Genomic DNA, 22,441 nt, shown 5'->3' on the forward strand with positions numbered 1-22,441 from the left:
AGGCTCCCACAAGACGCCAAGGAAGTAAGGATTGTCTCCGCGGGTGCCAAATACCTCTTTGTATAGGGAGTACAGGAACACGATGGTCTGCACCGTCTTCCCAAGCCCCATCTCATCAGCAAGGATCGTATCGGTTCCCTGGGCCCAGGAAAACCTCAGCCAGTTCAGTCCCTCCAGCTGGTAAGGATGTAAGGTGCCTCCTGTTGCATCAATATACCATGGCTGCTTGTCAAATTTAACTGTAGGCTGCAAGGGAAAGAGGCAGAATGCAAAGTCTGCAGAGCCTGTTCATCCCCTCACCTTCCTTCTCTCTCTAGCCCACTAGGTTCCTGGTCAAGGCTTTAACTCAGACAGGCCCACATCAAGATTTAAATGCAGTTCATACAGTTCCAAAATGCAGTCCTCCTCCGTACAGAGCTGCAGCCTGCAGAGACCACAGGTTCCATCGTGCAGTGTTCCATTCTGTGTCCAACACCTGAGAAAATCCCTTTCCTCTTGATAATTCTGCTTAAGGAACGAACAGAGAAAACCTGTGGGGCGTGGCCATTCAGATGAAGGTGCTGCATTGCATGTTTCTATGGGCCGCTCCTCCACCGTACGATTGAGGGCAGCTGAAAATGGTTCCCTTTGATGTAAATGAGATGTAGCGTTAGCCCCCCTGGAAAGTTACCAGTGAGACCCAGGACTGGACAAGGTTTGGGCTTTAACACAAAGAAATACTGAAACAAACTACAGCGTTTCTTAGGAGCATGTAAGAATGGGGAGCCAGTGAGAGTCTCAGCTGAGTCCCATGCTCCTGCGCTGCTGCCTTCACACCCCACTTACATCAACAATAGGAGTTTCTGGAGGTTTTTCTAGTTTTTCTTCCTTCAGTTTTCTCCCTTTCTTGTTCAGCCTCTTTGGCGGTTGGATATCATCCCCCAACATCAGCTCCCTGGAAGAGACCATTAAACAGAGGGCATGGATAAGAAAAGGGGAGCTGGATAGGCGGAAGGATATTCCCCTCATGGCCTCCACACACGAGCTTAGAATTCCCAGCCAATCTCCATTCATTCTTTCCCCACCGAAACTTCTCTGCCCCAGCCCCAGCTGAATTGTTAAGGATGTAGGTTATAACAAGCCAGGCAATGTCACCCAAAATAAATGTAATAATTTACTCAAAATAAAAACACTCCAATATTTTTCCCTAAAAACTAGACAGAGCCCAGCACAATGGATTGTCTTGGAAATGCAATAAATCAAATTAATACTACTGCTAAAAATGAATGGCTACAGCACACAGACAGGTGGATGCTCAAGATACTATAGATAGGCAGTAAATAGATACGTGAACTAGAGATTTTGGGTGCCCAACTTGAGACACCTTAAAAGGGCCTGATTTTCAGAAAGTGCAGATCACCCACATGATGAAAATCCATCTCCTTTAAGGTGGTTCCAGTTCTTCACTCAAAATATGAGGCACCAAAAATCGCCAGTCACTTTAGATGCTGTAGATCTGCATGTCTCTATAGTGCCTGCGCAGACTACAGACTGCACTGCCTCCCTGGCTCATACCTGTGATTCCAGTACATCTGTTTCAGGTTTTCATAGTAGGGGATGTCTATGTCATCAATCTCCCAGGTGCACTGGTCGTAGGGTAAATCTTTCCACTTGATCAGGTAATGGACATCTCCCTTTTTATCAAAGCTAGAATGCATAATATATAAAATCACGTCACTGAAATGACATAATGTAACAAACATCACCGGAATTGGTGTTTCCCTTGTACTGCCGTGTATTCGCAATGGAAACATCTCCCTGATGAGACAGCTTCCTCTCTCTCAAACACAAACCCTCAAGCCTTCGGAGCCTGGAAGTCTCAGCAGAGTTTAATTAAAGTCCCTTGAAACAGAGAACCCTGCACCCAACAGAACATGAAACAGAACATGCTCGGGTCTCCTGTCAGCTAGCACCCAGGAGATTCACACGGAGCCAGTGGAGGAAAGAATGCCAGAGATGGGCTGCTTGTGTGATAAATCTCTCATACACGTGCACAAAAACATGCACAAAACAACCAAATGTCCAGATATAAATATACAGCAATGGGGGGGCTGCCCTTCCAAAGGCGATGGATTCAGGAACATTCCCGGGGCGAGCACCAAGACTTGTTTAGCCAAGTTTCAATCCTAAGCAAGCAGCTTACTATGACCCTGTTTTCAAGAAACCGAATACTCCATCCTCTGTTTGTGCCTTCAGATTATGAGGTCCATGCAGAGCTAAAATAACACCAAGAAGGAATCAATAGTTTCAGGTGGAATGGTCCATTAATCTGCTGTGTATGTTTAATCAATCACAGAAGCTAAAAGCCACACGATTTCACTGTGTCTGCGCTGCCTGTAATTTAGTGTTGGGGACAATAATTTATATAACAGCACAGTGCTGAAGGCTGTAGAGTCAGAGTATGTGCACAGCATGCGGTATGTGTCCATGGCTGCTCAGAGATCAGTTAACATAGGGCTGTTAGTGAAAGAGCAAGAGAATTAGTTAAATGGTTTTAAACTTAGAAGAATGAAAGTCAGAAGGAGCAGGGCAGGGCCTCAGCCTATGCCCAGGAACGTAGGCACTCATCCAGTATCCTATCTCCAACACTGCCGGAGGTTTCAAAGAAAGGTGCAGGCACTTATAGAATAATCTGTCCCCAGGGAAAGTCCTTTCCTAACACCCATTAGTTAGAAGTTGGCTTATGGGTGTTAGGAAAGAATGGAAGAATGGAAGTTTATATCCCTGAAGAATGGAAGTTTATATCCCTTCCAAAATTCTTGGGGTCTGTTAATTTTTTTCTTACTGTTGTTCTGGATATTCTCACATTTATACAAATTCCTCTTCCAAATCCTGCTATGCTCTTGGCCTCAATGGTATCTTGTTGCAGTGAGCGCCACCGGCTAATTTTGTATTATGTGAAAAGTTACTAGTTTTAAAAGTTTATTGAATGTCCCCTGGTTCTTGTATTATGGGACATGGTGAACAAAAGTTCCCAGTAGACCTTCTCTAGTCCATTCATTATTTTGAAAAGCTTTTCATGTCTCCTTATACATTTCTCATTCCAGTTACACTGAAAAACTAATAAAAACCTTTCAGAATCCAGTTATTGATAAAAGGCAAGTCCTGCCTTCTTTACACAGAATGTAACTCTGGCACAGGTTTTAGCCACACAACTTTACTCAGTCCCCGTCAAACAGCTTTGAAGAGAAGTGTGTGATTCCTAATTTAGAAGTTCTACGAAGCGATCCTTGCCTTTTGACTTTTATTTTTTTAAAAAGATATCAGCTCAGAAGATTATCTAATACATAGGAAATGTCTTCAGCACAAATAAATGCAGATATCATGGCTAAATAACTGAAAGGACTCACATATGCAATTCATTTAAATTCTTCTCTGCATGCACAGTCCCATTAGCCTGTGAGGGAGTTATGTGCGCATTAGCTACCTCTCAGTATAGATGTGATTCTCAAATTCCTGCTAATGTCTTCGATGTGATTTGAGTGAGGGTGGAATGCATGATTCCCAAAGAAATGAACAGCGTACACAGAAATGGACTGGCATTTGAGAGTAGTCTGGGTGAGTAATAGCAGCTGCTCGGTGCAATCAATAGGAGAAAGACTGATCACCCAGTCGCAGAAGAAATTTATGAATTTTTCAGTAAAATATTAGTTGGCATCAGGGATCCAAATAATGTATTTGGGGGAAAGCTTAATAACACCAAGATCCACCTTTTGGAAGAATTTACTATCTATATTTTAATGTGTAATTTAATAGAAATGGAAATAATGCAACAATTCATTTTTGGCCTCACTTTTGGCTCTGTAACGAGCTTCCAAGGTGATGATAGCCTTGGAATAAGTTTACAGCTTTACTCTCTTTAGGAGGAGCAAATAAGCGTCACAGAAGCAAAGCAGTAGGTAAATCCCCATTCCCTGGCCAGGAGAAAGTTTGGCCTTGGAGAGACATCGCAGGACCAATTCTGCTCTCACACAGTCTGGAAATTCAGATTAATTCCATTAGACTTGGTGGAATTGTTCTGGGTTAACGCTGATGACACACCTGAGCAGCACCCATCCTATCACGACACCAGGCTGTCTATGTTCTAATACCGCAGTGCTGTGTCGCGAATGGCCACGTGGCACTTGACTGCGTGATCCCTACACTCTGGGCTGTCTACATTCAAGGCCAGATTCAATCACGTGAGTGGGCAGAATCCAAACTAGAAATGCTTTGTGTGTGTAACGTCGCCAACATCTCCCTGATCTCCCTGCGGGACGTTATGTTCCTAGCACAAGCAGATCTAACCGTTGCTTAATGAATATTGCCCACAAACTAGACTTGACAGAGAAATACTGTTTGCTACAGAAATGCTAGTTCCCCCCCAAAAAAACCCAAAAAAACTAGCTAATCACCATAAATCACCACCCCAAAAACCTCTGCAGGACTGGGAATATCACACAGTCCATACTAATGACATGGGGAGGAACAGCTCCCTACACCTTCATTTGCAAAGGGAGGCAAGGTGAATGCATCAGTTTTCACTCGGAATTCCTTCTTTACAGATCTTCACGAGGCCCTATGGGCAATATTTGCCCCCTGATGTTATAGGAGTTGTAGGAGTCTGTACGCCCAACCCCTCTCTCCCACACAACTCCCCACCTGTGATTCAGGATTCGGTGAATCATCATCCACTCGGGTTTGATGCCGTAGCGATAGTACTTCTCCTCCATCTTGACGTACTGCGGGTCTTTGTTCTTCCGCTTCTCGCTTTTGCTGTCCTCGTCCCCAGAGCCGTAGTCGAAGGCTGGGGGCTCGTCCATGTCGTTCTTTCTTTGGTAGTTGCGGTACATCACGGTGTGGTAGAGCTCCAGCTGCGCCCGGAGACAGCAACAAAGCGGGGAGCTGGTTATGTTTCAGCACCGCCCCCACACCTGTCGAAAAGGGCCACAGGTGTGCCAGGCCCAGCCATGGGCAGCACCACACGCAGTCCCCCTCTCACCAGCCATGCTGCTTCTTACCTGCAGCTCCTTGACCCAGGAGCAGTGCCAGTAGGAGAGTCCTGCCCATTTCACAAAGAACTCCCGCTCCGGGATCCCCTCCAGGGGCTTTGGCGGAGGGACAGACAGCTCCAGGTCAGGCGGACGGAGCCCAGACAGGAAGGGGGCAGGGGGCTCTCTCCAGACCCAGTGCAGGATGCGTTGGACTTTGCCTTTTAAGGGAGGGCACTGAGAATAAAAGGTGGTAAAAATAACACACACACACTCATGGTTTAAAATGGGCCCCACACAGCACTTCCCACTTCCTCTCCCCTGGCAGCACAGCCCTTAAACACTAGGGAAAGCCCAACCCATCACTACCAATCCCCTGGCTTCTCAATGGCTGAACACCAGACCTGGCCTGGATTGAGCACGGGGCCTGCACTGGCAGAAGAGTCTGCTGGAGGGCAAAGAGGTCTGCAGTGGGGGAACGTAGCACAGAGCCGTGAGGGGAGCTGTTACTCTGAGGGAATTCTGCACCAAAAAATTAACAATTCTACACACAATATTCTAAAATTCTGCAAAACTCTCTATATTTTATTTGTCGAAACAACACCATATAATCAGGCCAGTTTCAACTATTTTGGTAACTTATTACAAAATACCTGTCAGCAAGTATGTCAGTCACAATACAGACAACAAAAAAGGATTCAGGAACTGTCACGGGGCAGGGTCTGAAATTTGTGAAGCATTTCGGTGGAAATCACAAGTTCTGCTGGAGAAAACAGAATTCTGCGGGGAACATGAATTCTGCACAAATTCTGCATTGTGCAGTGATGCAGAATCCCCCTAGGAGTAAGCTGTCCAGGGAAGGAGGGCATTGCCTGGGCAGAGAGGGAGGAGCACTAATCCAGAGCCCCCCTGAGCAGTCTCTGCTGGAGTCTGGGCCATAACTGGAAACTGCTTCCATGGTGGGAAATCCCCAGGGAGGACAGGCAGCAGCAACTGGCAGTAAATTAGGCCCAGACTCAAGGGAACCCAAGGTCATGCAACAAACTGGGCAGTTTTTAACAACCCCAGAGCCAGGCCTGCCACCTCTGACTCAGCCTGGACAGTCCTGAAAGGAATTGCTGTGCTCTGAGGTCGGTGCAAACTGCTATGTCAACCCTAGGCCTTGTTTCTTAATCAGTGCCCTTCTTTACTGGTCAGACAGTAACAAGTAAGCCTGAGTGAGAGGGGTGAAACACATGGGCTGGGGTGGGTGTGAGAGTCCCCCCCTCAAGGCACCTTGAATGATGGCAGATCCATCCCCTGGATGCACGCATGCTGGAGAAGGATGGCTCTGTCTGAGCGGCCATTATGCTACACATGTCCCAGCTGGGAACAGAACGGGCTGGGAAGTAATAACTGTTTCACTATTCCCATATTTAATTCTCAGTGCTGCCGCGGGCTCCACAAATCATGCCCACCTGCCACTGCAGCTCGGCTGCCTCTGGTGGGGAGATTCCTTCACGCAGGAGATGCATCAAATGGAATCTGACACTTAATCTAAAAAGCTGCAGGGAAATAACCGGTCATCTGCATAGGGCAGTGAGTCTGTGCAGGAAACGGAGCCTTACAGAGACCCAGCAGGCCCTAGAGCAGGGGTTCTCAAACTGGGGGTCGGGACCCCTCAGGAGGTCGCCAGGTTATTACATGGGGGTGTCGTGAGCTGTCAGTCTCCACCCCAAACCCCGCTTTGCTTCCAGCATTTATAATGGTGTTAAATATATAAAGAAGTGTTTTTAATTTATAAGAGGGGAGTGTCACACTCAGAGGCTTGCTAAGTGAAAGGGGTCACCAGTACAAAAGTTTGAGAGCCACTGCCCTAGAGGCAGCCAGGGAGGGGGATGACAGACTCCGCAGAGCAGGAAGTGAGGGGCAGGACGGCAGGCCCATCGGGGAAGAGGGCATGGGATGGTGGGCACATCAAAGGGGGGTGGGATCAGAGCCCATCAGAGAGGGGCACCTCACTGCCCTGACTCTAGCTTCTAGTTTTGAAGCCTTCAGGTCAAGCTAAGCCCCACTCCTTGCCCAGGAGGAAGTGAGAGTGGGGGCAGCAGGACAAATGCTAGTAACACTCACTGTACAGCGAGGGCAGAGCCATTCACCGTTTGGTATTTCCGGCAGAGGCGGGTTCAGACAATGCAGGTGGTAGGAAGATGGGCAGGTGTCACAGCACAGCAGCTCCCCGCCATCCTTACACACACGGCAAAACTCCATGTGATCATCCTCCTCCTCTTCGCCTCCTTCCTCCTCCTCCTCCTCCTCTTCCTTCGGCTCCCACTGGATCCCTTCCTTCTCCTAGGGAAGAGGTGTCGGCACAGTGCTGAGCATTCACTTAGGTGGCCCATCCAGTGCCCCGGGGTATCTGATATGTGTCTAAACACACATGGGCGCTTTCCCCTGTGGGCTGAGTTCTCAACCCTCAGCACCCGAACACTCAGCTGCAAGAGCTCCTGTTGGGGTAGGAACTGCCTGAGGAGGCTGAGAAGCTAAGTCAGCCTGGCAGGGATTTGGATCCATGAATCCAGGGAGCCAAGGCCATTTCCAACCGGAATCTTAGCCCCACTAAGCCACCCCTCCGGGGAATACTGCAACTAAGTTTGGCTACACAAGTCCTCCCGCTCTGGCCCCGGACATGGTTTCAGTGCCAATGATCACACGGCACCAACTAAAAAACAAAGGCTCCTTTTGGGCAGGGTGCCGCTGTGATTTAGATAATTCCATGTGCCGCGAGGGGTGGGACATATAAATCTCTGAGCGCTACTCTCTGCAGAAGAGCAACCCTCATTTCATTAGTGCTCCCAACTATGTTCTAAGCTGATTTTCAGCAGCAACGTTACCTAGTTTCAAACCAACCCCACAGTTACTCACACAGTGAGGGCAGCTCCACTTGCCCTCGGGTGCTTTCTCCAGCTCGGGATCCAGGCAGACGAGGTGATAGGCGCGAGGACAAGTGTCGCACAGGATAATCTCTCCTCCCTGCTGGCAGACTTCGCAGTAATCTTGGTGGTCGGTCTCATATCCATCCCCTTCTTCAACTAAGAACAAGGGACACACAGGACAGTCAGAGAAGCAGCAGCCATCACATGCTTTCCCAGGAGGAAACGAGACAATTTCTCTTGTAAAAGGATTAATTATATTTAAGGAAACAAAGAGAACATTCCACCTTAGTCCCCATCTATTACATTCCCCTACCTCTCTGTCCCTCAGCATCAGTTTATCTGGGTCTTTGCACACAGCATCCTCTCACCTCTGTCTCTCTTTCTCTCTCCACACTGTATCATCCTTTGGTTCCTTCAGGCTCTCAATGGAGAATGCCAGAACCTGGAGAGGTTGCAAGGGAGGCCAGTCAGAGAAACCTCCGCAGATACCATCACCATCAACTGCAAACGTACCATGCAACAATAACACAGCCGAGAAGGACTCTTCCTCTTTGGACTACTCTGGTCTCCCTGTGTGCGGGCTAGACTCAGAGGCAGGAGCTCCTCCAGCCTGGTACAGCAGGGGACAAGGCAGGGCAGGATGGCTCTATGGTTAAGGCACTGGACTAGGACTCAGTAGACCTGGCTTCAAGTCCCAGTTCTGCCACAGCCTCCCTGAGCGACCTTGAACAAGTCACTGAAACGCTCTGTGCGCAGCTGCTCATCTGGAAACTAGGGAAGATAACGAGCCTCCCTTTGTCAGTCTGATCTACTAAGACTATAAGCTCCTTGGGGCAGAGTCTGCCTCTCACTAGGTATTTGTACAGCACCTCGCACAATGGGGTCTCCATGCACTGCTGCAACGTGAACAACAAACAAAAAGACTAAACAGATTCCGTCTTCGTGGAGGGGACTGATTCGCAGCCAGTCCCAGTCTTCGGGAGCTCAGCTCTCACCGATGTAAGAGAATCAGGCCTATGAATGGCTGAGGTGAGACAGTCTCATTTCCTATCCCAGCAGAAGCTTCCAGCCCCACATCCAGAAGCTTCCCTTTGACTGGCTGGAGGTATAACCTGAGGGTGAAGATAAGAAGCTACAGGATATTTGGAATTTCTGGATCTGAAGTATCTTGTGCAGAGCACGGACAGAAGATAAAAGGAAAAGGCTCTTTTCTGTCGCACTACAAGAGTGAATGACTGCCCAAGCTGAGAACACAGCGGGGCCAGTGCTGCCATCGAGCAGATGGCTGTGCTGAGCCAGCAACAGCTGAGGAGGAGCCAAGCTGCTGCAGTTAATGGAAGACCGGGAGGGTGGAGGGAAACCAGTCGTACACTTCGCTCCTGGAGTCCTTCGGGGGCGGAGAGAGAAGCTGCCGAGCCGGTGCCCGTGGAACACTTCCGGGCAGTTCAGTCCAAAGGGACCTTTATGGATTTTTTCAGTAGCAATGAAGCAGAGAAAGTGTCGCTAAAAAAATCAATGGTATCCAGAAATGATCTATACGTCTGATCCAATACCCCGCAGCGTGCCTTGTCCTGCTGCTTGCATGCATTTCTTATCCCAGGGCATGGCCGTGAGGCTGAATGAAGCACGTGCCCTGCAAATTACTCTGGCGTTTAACATAGGCAAAAAAACCCTAATCTCGTTCACATCTTCACGCTCCCCTATGGCCCAAATGTCAGCTAGACACCTTGGCCTACGTGGCTGGCCACACTATCAGGCTAGATTTACGGGTGGCGTGTTCCCAGAAATACCGTTTCCATGGAAGGGGAACAATGCCAGGCCAGCAGCCAGGGCTCTCCCTCCAAAGCAGGCAGTGCTGGGGCTGCGGGGCAGTGCTGAAAGAACGGGAGCTGCTCACAGCCCCGGCGAGAGACAAGCCAGCAGAGGCATTTCGCGCTGAGTGTGAATGAAGGCGCCCCTCGCCCCCACGCACAGCCAGGGTCAGATGCTGCAGTGAAAGCTCCCACACAGGGCTCCAGGGGCCAGAGAAGCACACATCAAAGCGGGAAATCCAAACAGAACAGGAGCGGAGTACAAAGAAATGGCCTACTCCTCTTTTTCTTTCTCCTCCTCTTCCCTCTCTTCCCCAAGCCCGCCGAGCATTCAGAGCGCACCGAAGAGCTGTTGATGCTGGCGCTGTCAAAGTCCGACTCCTCCCGCTCCTCCTCTTCACTCTGCAAGGGAAATCAAACCACACAGAGGCAAAGCGTTGGCTTCTCGTCCCCCGCTGCCAGAGGGCCAGTCCTCGTGGCAGGAGGAGCACAGCACCGAGGAGCTGGGCGAATGCAGAGGGAGAACACAGGCCACTGAGTGAGCTCCTCGGGGCTGAGCCCATGGAGAGCAAGCGGTAAAGCTTGCAGGCTCATTGAGTAGCACATGCAGGCTTATACGGCTCCTGGTGCCACTGTGCAGAGGTTATGAGAGTGTGTCACAAAGTCAATCATATGTATTACACCAGTCTCTCGGACTCAGTGTCGAGCCCAATAGGGCTGGATTGTATCTGGTGTCTGCGGGACAATGCTCTCTCCCTTCAGCTCTGCAGAGAGACTGCCAAGCCTGTTCACTGGCACCTGCAGCAGCCGCTGAAGGGAGCAGACAGGTTAAGATCCCAAATCACTGAAAGACTCTGAGTGCAGATTTAAAGGGTGCAAATCAAGCCATTTAAATCAGGCGACAGTCCAATTCCTTCTCCACTTACCTGAGAAGAGCGGAGGCTGGGCTCCCCTGGCTGTCTCTGACAACACCTTCACAAATGCAGTCTGCACTGCACAACCAGCCAGGGGTCATTCTGGGACGGCTCAGTGTCCCCTGAACACCAGGGATTGGCCAGAGGCAGGACACTGGACCAGAAGGCCCAATGGTCTGATCTAACACCTAAGCCACTAGGGCCACTCCCTGCACCCCTTACTGATGCCAACAGCCTCAGTGGAGTCAATGGCACGGCTTGGGTGAGTCGGGGTTACAGCACAGGCAACCAGACAGGTTTAGTCTTGCAGGAGAAATGCAGCATCCTCACCCAGGGCCTGGCAGGTAAAGAGCTGTTGGCTCGTGCCCTTTAAAAGTAGCTCCACGAGATACTGTATTTGAGCACAGTTCAGATTTTGCCTGGATCACAAAACGGGACTGATCCAGCCAACAGGAGCTTTGCCTACCCGACACAGTGAGGGCTCAGAATTCCAGGCCTCACCCAGAATAGCCCCTCCCAGGAAAAGCACTAAACAAGCATGTGTGTCTGTTAAAGTGAGGGGGAGCAGGGCTGGGGGAAACAAAGCTACCACATCCTCTGTCAAAAGTGGGGAGCTCTCCTCCTCTCCCTCGCTTGGGTGGCTGCACCGCCTCTCCAGGACCGATGCAGTGAGGGCACACATACCTCCGTTGCTTCAGTCTGCTGTAACCCCGGCACGCGCACACAAAAATTCACACACTCACTACTTAGCTGATTTTTTTTTGGCAAATAGTTAAATGAGCTAAAACTTACACTGTGACATCACACCTAAAATTAACATGTCTAAATTCTCATTCTGGACCCTGAACCCATCTCCCCAAAGCTTTGATTCACCCCCCCCTCCCCCGTACTTAGTCCTCTAACTAACTGTGGGAGCAACTCTGAGATTTTAGCATCACTTGAAAATGTGAATGCACAAATCTAGGGCCCACTTTTGAAAATCTGCCACATATTCAATACTTATGATTGAAAACTACTACAGGGGACTGGTTCAAAAACGCTTCTTTCACTTGAATCTCTGTTGCACAAAAGTAATTTACAAACTGGTTATATTACGTGCAATGGATCCAGAGGGTTAGTGAACTCCAATAAGGCTGAATTAATGGGATTCTGATCAATATTATCAAAACCTACAGGAGTTCTGTCCATATTCAACACTTATTTAAAAGATTTATTCTTTAAAATACTCTGCATACATTTGATATACATATACCTCCAAGTGCACAGCATGCAAACTGTATTACAGATTTGTTTGTTCCTGCATTTATTCCTATGGTTGTCTACTCCAAGAGCTGTGCTGGAAAATCACAGGCTAGATATGGTAATATAATTAAAGCATTTGAAAATTCTCTCTGACATGCATTCAGCACAAGGGCAGGCCCTAAAGAGTTTATTTGCAAATGAAATCTGAAATGATGTTATCACTGAACTCACCACAGCAAAGTATTAAAACTGATTCTATGATTTTAGTGGAAGAAATTCCCAAACATGCCATCTCTAGGAACGTGAGCCTGGATGCAGTTCTCTTCCAAAGGGTAGAATACCCACTGAGCAAAGATTGGTTTCTAACAAAGAAACGCAAATGAGATTTTAAGATTTCCTTTCCCAGGGCCAAGTGCAGAGGGCCTGCCAGCATTTCCCCAGCTGAAGGAAGCGTGGCGCTGCCAGTGGGTGAAATGCATGCCAGTGCAGAGGGCCTGCCAGCATTTCCCCAGCTGAAGGAAGCGTGGCGCTGCCAGTGGGTGAAATGCATGCCAGTGCAGAGGGCCTGCCAGCATTTCCCCAGCTGAAGGAAGCGTGGCGCTCCCAGTGGGTGAAATGCATGCCAGTGCAGAGGGCCTGCCAGCATTTCCCCAGCTGAAGGAAGCGTGGCGCTGCCAGTGGGTGAAATGCATGCCAGTGCAGAGGGCCAATGCCCCATCTAAATTCCACTTGAGCCCTTGGTGCTGCACAGACTGTGCTGGCCCCTCTCTGCACAGGAGTGAATTTCCCCCTGTGCAAAATGGGTTGATGGTCACAGCCCAGCTCTGTGGGACAAGTATCCACATCCAATACCCGTCAGTGCAACTGGCACTAATTGTCTCCCTTCTTGGCAGCAAGAGACCAAAACTGAATGAGCTGCAGAACTGAACACCCTTCTCCTATCCGCGAACGTGGCTTCAGGCAGGATAAGGAACACTGGGGAAGGAAGCCTGCCCGGCCACTACCCAAAATGGGGGAAAACAGGACTCCAATCTCCAGGGCTGCCCGCCCAGCACCTTCCACCAGCACCAACATTCACCGTTTAGAGACAGAGAGCACTTACTGAGGAGCCTTTTTTCCTTTTGTTGGCGATTCCTCCAAAGCGGAATTTCAGGCTCGCCATCTTTTTCCCCTTCCCCTTTTTCTTCCCATCTTTGGGGCCCTTGATTTTCTTCCGCACTCCTGGACCTAAATGAACAAAAAGATTTTCTTGACGTTCTAATGATGGACGCCTTGATTTCTACATTCTCCCCAAATCCCATCACTCATAATTTACCTTCGTTCAAGTATCTTCTGAGTGTTTACATTGCCTGCGTAACAGTCTAGCTTATCACATCATGTTCCCCCACGCACACTGAATCCACACAGAGGATAAGTGCCTACTACTGCTACCCGTTAACAGAGTGACTCCTTTTGTTAAAGAGGCAAAGGCCTGTGCTTTGGTGCTGAAGGTCCCATGTTCAATGCTGGGAAAGAACCAAGGCTCTACATTTTTACAGTTTCCTTCCTGTTTGAAAATGATGTTCCACATACATTCCTCACTCAACTTTTATAAATGCAAGAGCAGAGCAATGAAAGCAGCATGTCTCCTTCCCCGAAGGTGCTTCTTTCCCCTGTATTCCTGGCTCTCTGTGGCTCCGCAGTGGGAACCCTAAACAAATACTGAGGGATGGCCAACTGCTTCACTTATAAACCAGGGTTCATATTTAACCGCTTTGCATTTGGGGGAAGAGTGCAGCCTGCCCCCCAGGGGCCAGGAAAGGGACTGCAGCTCAGATACTGCAGAGATGAGTGCAAATAACTAACCTCTGTGGGTGTGGCCAGGGGGACAGATGACAGCTTCCTCCCACAAGATCAACCAAGTGGACTGAGAGATGCTGCACTAAAACTATGGGAAAGGAAAACTGTTGCAAACTGAACCAAGCCTCTCGGGCTGCTCCTCTCAAAGCTCTCGAGGCATCGGGGATTGATTGCTGCATAACTGGAACAGAAACTTCGTGAAGAAAAACACTGTAGGAACAAAGGGAGATTCCTCTCCCTCCTCCCTTTCCCCATTTTTTCTTCCAATGACTCATGAAGGCCTTTCTGAATGCTGAGGGAAGCCTCCCGTCTCCGCCGTCAGGAGCAGGAAAATGTTAATAGTAACAGACTCATTTCAAGAAAAATGAGATCAATTCCATAGGAGCCGCTGTAGATTAACCTGGTCAGCCCTGTGCTTGCAAATGGGGTTTGAAGGCAGTGTCCTTCCACCTGCCTTCTAGGAAACCAAATACCTTATATGTTATTTTGGTAATCTTTTCTATTGTGGTCTCTTGACTGTTCTTGAACATCCTAGGTCAGTCCAGACTGCTGAATATTACAGAGGCATACAGACAATGTCCTGCCCTGCATCCTACCACCCCTACTATTCCATTTGAGTTTCTCCCAACAGATTTTCCAATGCCCCTCAGTCCTGATCTTACTGGCCTGCAAATTCACACCAGCTTGAAAAGTGCACTTTCCAGGCGGTTGTGAGATTTCACTAGTGAATATGTATAAAGCTCTTCGAGATCCTTTGCAACACAGGTATCACATTAAGAAATATTATGATTATTGCTTTATTTAAAATAGGATACAAATATATTATACAATCTTCCATGGTCCTGCTAACATGATCGGTCATGATATAAGGAATCACAGTTCATCTGTGGCATTTATTGTAGAAAACAAATACAAACTAGAGACACACAAGTTTCCCCAGAGCTCAATTTCCAGCTTTGTTTCCCTTGCTTACCAGGCTTCACACCCTGTCTGGAACTAGCTAGGTAGCACGCAGACCCATCTAGTGGCTAAATAATATATTGCAAGTAAATGTATCATTTATCATTGCAAGCTCTACCCAAGCTGTCTGGTTAGCCATTCATTCCTGCCTGGCCCATTACCTTTGCCCTCCTTGGTTTTCGCTTTCCTGATGGCCATGGGCAGAGCAGACTGCTGAGGGCTGACAGAAAGCTGGGGTGCAATGGTGACTGTTTCCACGGCTGCAGCCACTGCAGCCGCCGCTGCTGCAGCCGAGCTGCCTTTGAACGGGTTGTTGGCGCTGAATTCTCGCCATTTGGCACCAAGCACCGTCATCATCTTGGACATGGGGATTTTGGGATTCTTCTTGGCAATGAGAGGCCTGCAGGGTGGGGCAGGAAAAACCATCAGTCAACAGGGCTCCTCTGCGGTCTGATTGTTTTAACTCATCACACGCTGGGGAAAAGCGTCACATGAATTAGTGGCCAATGCCTGACACCGATTGTGAAGAGTCACAGATGCACTGAAAATGGGAGAAACCAAAACTGCCCTAGCAAGGAAAGAGAGGGGAAATGTTCAAACATTCAATGATTTTTTCCCCCCCAAAAAATCTTTGATTGTTTTCAACCAGTTTAAAGAGCAGCTGGGTGGGAGAGGGTTATTCACAATTTTCAACAACAAAAAACTGGGCAAATTTATTTTTTTGTGAAAATGTTTCTGCCTTTTCCAACCTGTCCTGCAATGAAACCCCTTGGAAAACTGTCCTGAAGAACAACTCTCGGACACGTGGTAAAGCACCAAGGTATAGATGATGCACCAGGGCAGCAAACATATACAGACAAAAAGAATGCTTTGGAGTCAGGGCTAATTCATTACTACTTGTACAGCACCATGATATGACATTGCAACTGTTCCCTGCTGCATCTAACCTCACCCTCAAAGCAAATGGTGACCACCTAGAGTCCAACTGGCTGTGGGCGAGAGCAGAACCCCCCTTGGGATACATCCGGAGTCTCTGCAGAGATTGTAGCCCAGACCCTGCACGTGATGAGGAGCTGATGGTGCAGTCTGGCAGAATGTCAGTAAACTGCATGGGATTGGTTTTCTGTTGGTGAGGAGTTAGGATTCTAATGTCCTGGCTTTATCAACTCGATTGGGAGTAACCAAGTACAAAACAGATCCCCATCCATAGGCACAATGCTCCACCATTCAGCCTCTTACCTGAGAAACTGACTGAAAGCCTTGTAATTAGTCAGAGTATGGTAATCTTCTTCTGAGAAAATATAATCCACATCATCCAGGCCCCATTCCTCCATTAGCTGCGCTGAGCTCTTGGGCTCCTATGGATTTACAAAGGGATACATTTAATGGAAGTAACCGAGGTGCTACGAACGAGCGGTGCGCAGCCACGCCTCTTCTATACTGCACGCCACCTGCTACTCCTAGACAGCCACAGCATGGGGATTTGTTTCTGTAGGCTGAAAGACGGAGTGTGCACAGGTGCTTAGTAAACGAACACACTACCTAGCTTGAAAACAATCCGGGGCCTTCCAAATGCTGCCCTAACCCCACCACAGGGTGACGTCTCCACAGCTTTAGTGTCACCACAAAATGTAATGTCAATGGGAACTGTGGCAAAATCCATTTGCTAGTAGCTGTGACAGCCCAAGGCCCCAGTCCACTCCAGTGACTCACTGGGTGCTGCTGCTTTTCCGCACCTTGGGGAGGGATGACCCTGGTGTTGGTGGATTTTTTGAAAAGCAAAGGCTCTTTTAACATCCGAGGAGCCAGAGAGTCGTCTCTCATCTGCTTTTCCACAGAACCAGATACATAAATGAAACCCAACTCTCAATGGCACTACTGGTAACTGTGCAACAAAGATCTCCGAAGAGCAGCTAGGAGCCAAAATAACAGAGGGACAAGGGGCTGGAGCTGGTTGAAGTAACTTGGAGGGAATCATTTCCCACCAGAATATACAGTGCCATCAACACTGACACACTTCCCGAAATCAGATCCATTTCGCTGGAATTCTGTTTGGGAAAAAATGGGGAAAGTTATGACAATATCGAAATGTCCCATTTCAACACTGTCACAACAAAACCCTTCAGGCTTTCCACTGTGAATTTTTTTTATTTTGTAATACAATACAGCATTTTTAAAAGTAAGTCAAAACTGAAATGAAACGTTTCAATCAACCCAAAACAAACAAAAAAATCAGCATTTTTCTTTGGAGAATTTCAAAATTTTAGTTTTTGCTCCAGTTTGGAACAAAGCCAAATTTCCAAATCCTTCATGAAACAGAATTTCCTCCTCCACACAGCTCTCCCAAGCACCAATCCTGCCAGGTGCCGAGTGCCCTCGGTTCCTCTGGGAGCGTGTGGGAGTGGGAGCACTCCATTCCCTGCAGGATCAGACCCCCAGTTAGGGATATGAGCAGAGACTGAAATGAAACTCCTCCTGAGGAAGTGCAGGATAGAGTGCCTGGTAAAACCAGGCCCCTTGGCCTTTTCCCACAAGCTGTGCTGCCACCGCCCATCCTCGCATTCAGAGAGAGTAATGGGGAGGTGCCCTAAGGTTCCCATTCTCAGAAACAACCCGACTAATGGAGTGCTAGGTCTGGACAGTCTAATTGTAGGTACCTTTAAACCTCCTTCCTCATTATCCTCCTCCTCTTCATCTTTCTTCTTCCGCTTGGCTTTTTTCTCTTTCTTTTCTTTGAGCTTCTTCTTCTTCTTTTTGTTGGGCGAATAGTCACTTCCTTCGCTCTCAGATTTCTCCTCCAGTTCCTCTTCATTTTCAGATATTTCATCATTGCTCCCCTAAAAGAGGAAGGAACAGTGAAGGAAGGGCCAGGATCTCCCCTCCCCAGCTTCCCTGCACAAACCCCTCTGGTCATTTGCCAGATTCAGCCATTCCCATTTGTTACTTTTACATTTTAAAACACTCCAGCCACAGTACATGTGGATAGCAACCCCCTAGCAGAAGCCAAGGAAACGGCACTCCCACCTGGCCTAATCTGGGCTGTAAGAAGGATCTGACTCTAGGAGATGCAAGCAGGAACATTGTTTTCCATTCATAATTTTGTTGCAGGGGAAGGACAGTCCTCTGGTTAAGGCACGGGACTGGGACTCAGCAGATCTGCTATATAATGATGCAGACAGAAGCCCAGCAGCAGAGTGCGGGTTGTACAGTTTATTGTACTGAATGCACCTTGTGGGCAGGTGACATATGTGCGCATTTGGTGAAAGCAGTTTATGACCCTCCCCAACTGAGTACAGGCTCTTGAGACCAGAGTGGCTGAACTGGAGGAGCTAAGGGAGACAGAGACTTTCCAGGACAGTTGAGTGATCTCACCCCAGTCTGACAGCCTCTGAAAGACTTGGGGAAGGAGCACATCAGCCTGGAGTGGAGGGAAGCGATCCCATGGTTGGGACTCTCCTTCCAGATGATGTCATGGGATCCTCTCACACCAAGGATACCCCTCCAGAGACAGGTAATAGTAATAGGGGATTCAGTTATTAGAAATATAGATCGTTGGGTTTGTGATGACTGGGAGAGCTGCATGGTGAATTGCCCGCTCGGTGTGAAAGCTGCAGACCTCTCGAGACATCTAAACAGACTTACGTGCAGGGCTGGGGAGGAGCCAGTGGTCATGGTACATGTAGGAACCAGTGGCACAACGAAAGGTAGCAGAGAGGTCCTTGAGGCTAAATCTAGGCTGCTAGGTAAGAGATTGAAGTCCAGGACCTCCACGGTAGCATTCTCGGAAATGCTTCTAGTTCCAGACAGGGATCCAAGTAGATAGGCAGAACTGCAGGGTCTCAATGTGTGGAGGAGACAATGGTGTTCAAAGGAGGGAGTTAGGTTTATTAGGAACTAGGCAACCTTTTGGAAAAGGAGGAGACCATACAGGAAGGATGGGCTCCACCTAAACCAAAATGAAACCAGGCTGCTGACATGTCAAATTAAAAGGGTTGTACAGGAGTTTTTAAACTAAGGGTTGGGAGAAAGCCGACAGGTCAGACAGACACATCCCACAGAGAAGGAGTTATTAAAGGGGATACTCTATATCCTATTAAAGAGGAGAGGCGAGACAAGGTAATACCAGGATACAAGATATATGGGAATGAAGAAATAGGTCATGTTGGTGCGGGGAGTGGCACTCCATGTGCAAGTAAGCATGGGGTCAAATGTAGTAAAAATCTTAAATGAATCAAACAGCACCACAGAATCTCTATGGACAGAAATTCCATACTTGAATAATAAGAGTAGAGCAGTAGAAATATACTACTGACCACCTGTCCAGGATGGTGGTTGTGAAATGCACAGGGAGATTAGAGAGGCTACAAAAACAGAGAACCCGATAACAATGGGGGATTTCAACTATCCCCATATTGACTGGAAACATGTCACCTCATTATGCAATCCAGAGAGAACATGACTAGACACTATTAATGACTGCTTCTTGGAGCAGTTAGTCCTGGACCCCAGAAGGGGAGAGGCAATTCTGTATTTAGTCTCAGTGGTGCATAGGATCTAGTCCAAGAGGTGGTTATAACTGAACCGCTCAGTAATAGTGACCATAATGTCATTAAATTTAACATCCTTCTAGGGAGGAAATTACCTAAGAAACCCACCACACTAGCATTTAACTTCAAAAAGGCAAACTACACAAAAATGAGAAGGCTAGTTACATGGAAATTAAAAGGAATAGTCCAGAGAGTGAAATGCCTGCAAACTGCATGAAAACTGTTTTAAAACACCATAAAAGAGGCTCAAACTAAATGTATATCCCAAATTCAAAAAAACAGCAAGAGGGCCAAAAAATGCCACCATGGCTAAACAACAGACATCCTTTAAAAACTGGAAGTCAAATCCTACTGAGGAAAATAGAAAGGAGCATAAACTCTAGCAAGTCAAGTGTAGAAGAATAATTAGGCAGGCCAAAAACAAATTTGAAGAGCAACTAACAAAAGACACAAAAACTAACAGCAAAAAATATTAAAGTGCATCAGAAGCAGGAAGACAGTCAAAAAATCAGTGGGAGCCACTGGATGATTGAGGTACTAAAGGAGCACTCAAGAAAGACAAGGCCATTGCAGAGAAGCTAAATGAATTCTTTGCCTCAGTCTTCACTGCAGAGGATGTGAGGTGTGGTGATTTCCACACCTAAGCCATTCTTTTTAGATGGCAAATCTGAGGATCTGTCCCACACTGAGGTGAGTGGAACAAACTGAGAAACTACATAGGTAACAAGTCATCAGGACCAAATGTAAGTCACCCAAGAGCAGGGGCAGCTCCAGGCCCCAGCACGCCACGCACGTGCTTGGGACGGCATGCCGCGGGGGGTGCTCTGCCGGTTGCCAGGAGGGCGGCAGGTGGCTTCGGTGGACCTCCCGCAGGCGTGCCTGCGGAGGGTCCGCTGGTCCCACGGCTTCGGTGGAGCATCCACAGGCACGTCTGCAGGAGGTCCACCGGAGCTGCGGGACCAGCAGACCCTCCGCAGGAACGTCTGCAGGAGGTCCACCGGAGCCGCGGGACTGGCGACCAGCAGAGCGCCCCCCGCAGCGTGCCGCCGTGCTTGGGGCGGCGAAATGGCTAGAGCCGCCCCTGCCCAAGAGTACTAGTTCAAATCAAATATGAAACTGCAAGATTACTAACTGTGGTAGGTAACTTAGCACTTAAATCAGCCTCCATGTCAGACGACCGGCAGATAGCTAATGATTGTTTTTAAAGGCTCCAGAGGCGATCCTGACAATTACAGGGTGGTAAGCCTAACTTCAGTATCCGGGAAATTGGTTGAAACTACAGTAAAGAACAGAATTATCAGACACATAAATGAACATGATCTGTTGGGGAAGAGTCAACACTGCTTTTGTAATGGGAATTCCTACCAATCTATTTGAATTCTTTGAGGGCATCAACAAGCATGTGGACAAGGGTGATGCAGTGGATATCATGTTCTTGGACTTTAAGAATGCCTCTGACAATGTCCCTCACCAAAGGCTCTAAAGCAAAGTAAGCTGTCTTGGGTAATCAGTAACTGGTTAAAAGACAGGAAACAAAGGGTAGGAATAAAGAGTCAATTTTCCGAGTGGCGAGAGGTAAATAGCAGAGTGCCACAAGGAACTTGTACTGGGACAAGTGTGGTTCAACACATTCATAAATGATCTGGAAAAAGGGGTAAATAGTGAAGTGGCAACATTTGCAGATGATACAAAATTACTCAAGATATTTAAGACCAAGCGCACCACAAAGAGTTACAAAGGGATCTCACAAAACTGGGTGACTGGGCAAGAAAATGGCAGACAAAATTCAGTGCTGATAAATGGAAACTAATGCACATTGGAAAATGTAATCCCAAAATAATGGGGTCTAAATTAGCTGTTACATCTCAAGAAAGAGATCTTGGAGTCATGGATAGGTCTCCGAAAACATCTGTTCAACATGCAACGGCAGACAAAAAAGCGAACAGAATGCTAGGACCCATTAGGAAAGGGATAGATGATAAGCCAGATAATATCATAATGCCATTCTATAAATCTATGATATGCCCACACCGTGAATACTGCATGCAATTCTGTTCACCCCATCTCCAAAAATATACATTAGAATTGGAAAAAGTACAGAGAAGGGCAACAAAAATGATTAGGTGGATGGAACAGCTTCCATATGAGGAGAGATTAAAATGACAGCTTAGATAAGAGACAACTAAGGGGGGATATGATAGAGGTCTATAAAATCATGGCTGGTGTGTAGAAAGTGAATAAGGAAGTGCTAGTTACCCCTTCGCATATAACCAGGGTCATCCAATGAAATTAATAGGTAGGTTTAAAACAAATGTAAAAAGTACTACTTTAGTTAATCTGTGGAACTCATTGCCAGGGGATGTTGTGAAGGCCAAAAGTATAACTGGGTTCAAAAAAGAATTAGATAAATTCAGGGAGGATAGCTCCATCAATGGCTATTAGCCAAGATGGTCAGGGATGCAACCTCAAGCTCTGGGGGTCCCTAAACCTCTGACTGCTGGAAGCTGGGACTGGACAACAGGAGATTGATCACTCAATAAATTGCCCTGTTCTGTTCATTCCTTCTGAAGCATCTGGCACCAGCCACTGTTGAAAGACAGGATACTGGGCTAGATAGACCACTGGTTGAACCAGCATGGCCATTCTTATGTTCTGATATCCAATCCCAGTTCTGCCACAGACTTCCTGGGTGACCTTGTGTCTCAGTGTCCCATCTGTAAAATGGAGACAAGAATACTTACCTACATCACAGACATGCTGGGAGTACAAATGCACCAACATGTGCTAAATGCTCAGAAACTACAAATGTGAGCACCATAGAATACTCCTGGGGGCATTCTGTGCCAAAAATTTAAAAATTCTGCACACGATATTTAAAATTCTGCAAAATTCCGCAAATTTGATTTGTTAGAATAACGCTACATAATCAGACCAGTTTCAATTATTTTGGTAATTTATTTCAAAATACCTGTTGGCAAGTATGTTTGTAACAATACAGACACACACACAAATCCCCCCAGGAGCAGAGAGTTAAAGAAACCCCTATGACAACCCAGTTCCTGTTTCTCTGCCCCCTCTCCCAAGCCTAGCCAGGGAGCCAGACACAAACAACCTCTCTCCCCTAGAGCCCAGCTGCAGGGCCCCCGCAGCCAATACACTCGAACCCCATGACACACACGGTGTGTCCCAATTGCGAGGCCCCCT

At 47.7% G+C, this 22,441-nt stretch overlaps 1 protein-coding gene across 14 annotated transcripts in view; it reads right to left on the bottom strand.

The window, feature by feature from the left end:
* Window positions 1-22,441, bottom strand: part of CHD5 (chromodomain helicase DNA binding protein 5) — an 85,869-nt gene that overhangs the window by 35,593 nt on the left and 27,835 nt on the right. For 11 of the 14 annotated variants that reach the window (XR_005590331.1, XR_005590332.1, XR_005590333.1 and 8 more), the window contains 12 exons: window positions 17,348-17,527; window positions 15,930-16,048; window positions 14,852-15,090; window positions 12,994-13,118; window positions 10,014-10,137; window positions 7,914-8,080; window positions 7,122-7,340; window positions 5,040-5,246; window positions 4,681-4,892; window positions 1,555-1,686; window positions 826-934; window positions 55-246 (listed from right to left, as the gene is read on the bottom strand). Coding sequence is in view for 11 of the 14 variants with exons in the window: in XM_039508912.1 (XP_039364846.1) it covers window positions 55-246; window positions 826-934; window positions 1,555-1,686; window positions 4,681-4,892; window positions 5,040-5,246; window positions 7,122-7,340; window positions 7,914-8,080; window positions 10,014-10,137; window positions 12,994-13,118; window positions 14,852-15,090; window positions 15,930-16,048; window positions 17,348-17,527 (2,025 nt within the window). In the remaining 3 variants the exon portion in view is untranslated. Of the gene's footprint in view, window positions 1-54; window positions 247-825; window positions 935-1,554; window positions 1,687-4,680; window positions 4,893-5,039; window positions 5,247-7,121; window positions 7,341-7,913; window positions 8,081-8,292; window positions 8,367-10,013; window positions 10,138-12,993; window positions 13,119-14,851; window positions 15,091-15,929; window positions 16,049-17,347; window positions 17,528-22,441 lie in introns of those variants that run through there. The other 3 variants (XM_039508916.1, XM_039508917.1, XM_039508919.1) reach the window with 3 other exon arrangements.

Source organism: Mauremys reevesii, linkage group 21 (assembly GCF_016161935.1).
Source record: "Mauremys reevesii isolate NIE-2019 linkage group 21, ASM1616193v1, whole genome shotgun sequence".
NCBI lineage: Eukaryota > Metazoa > Chordata > Testudines > Geoemydidae > Mauremys > Mauremys reevesii.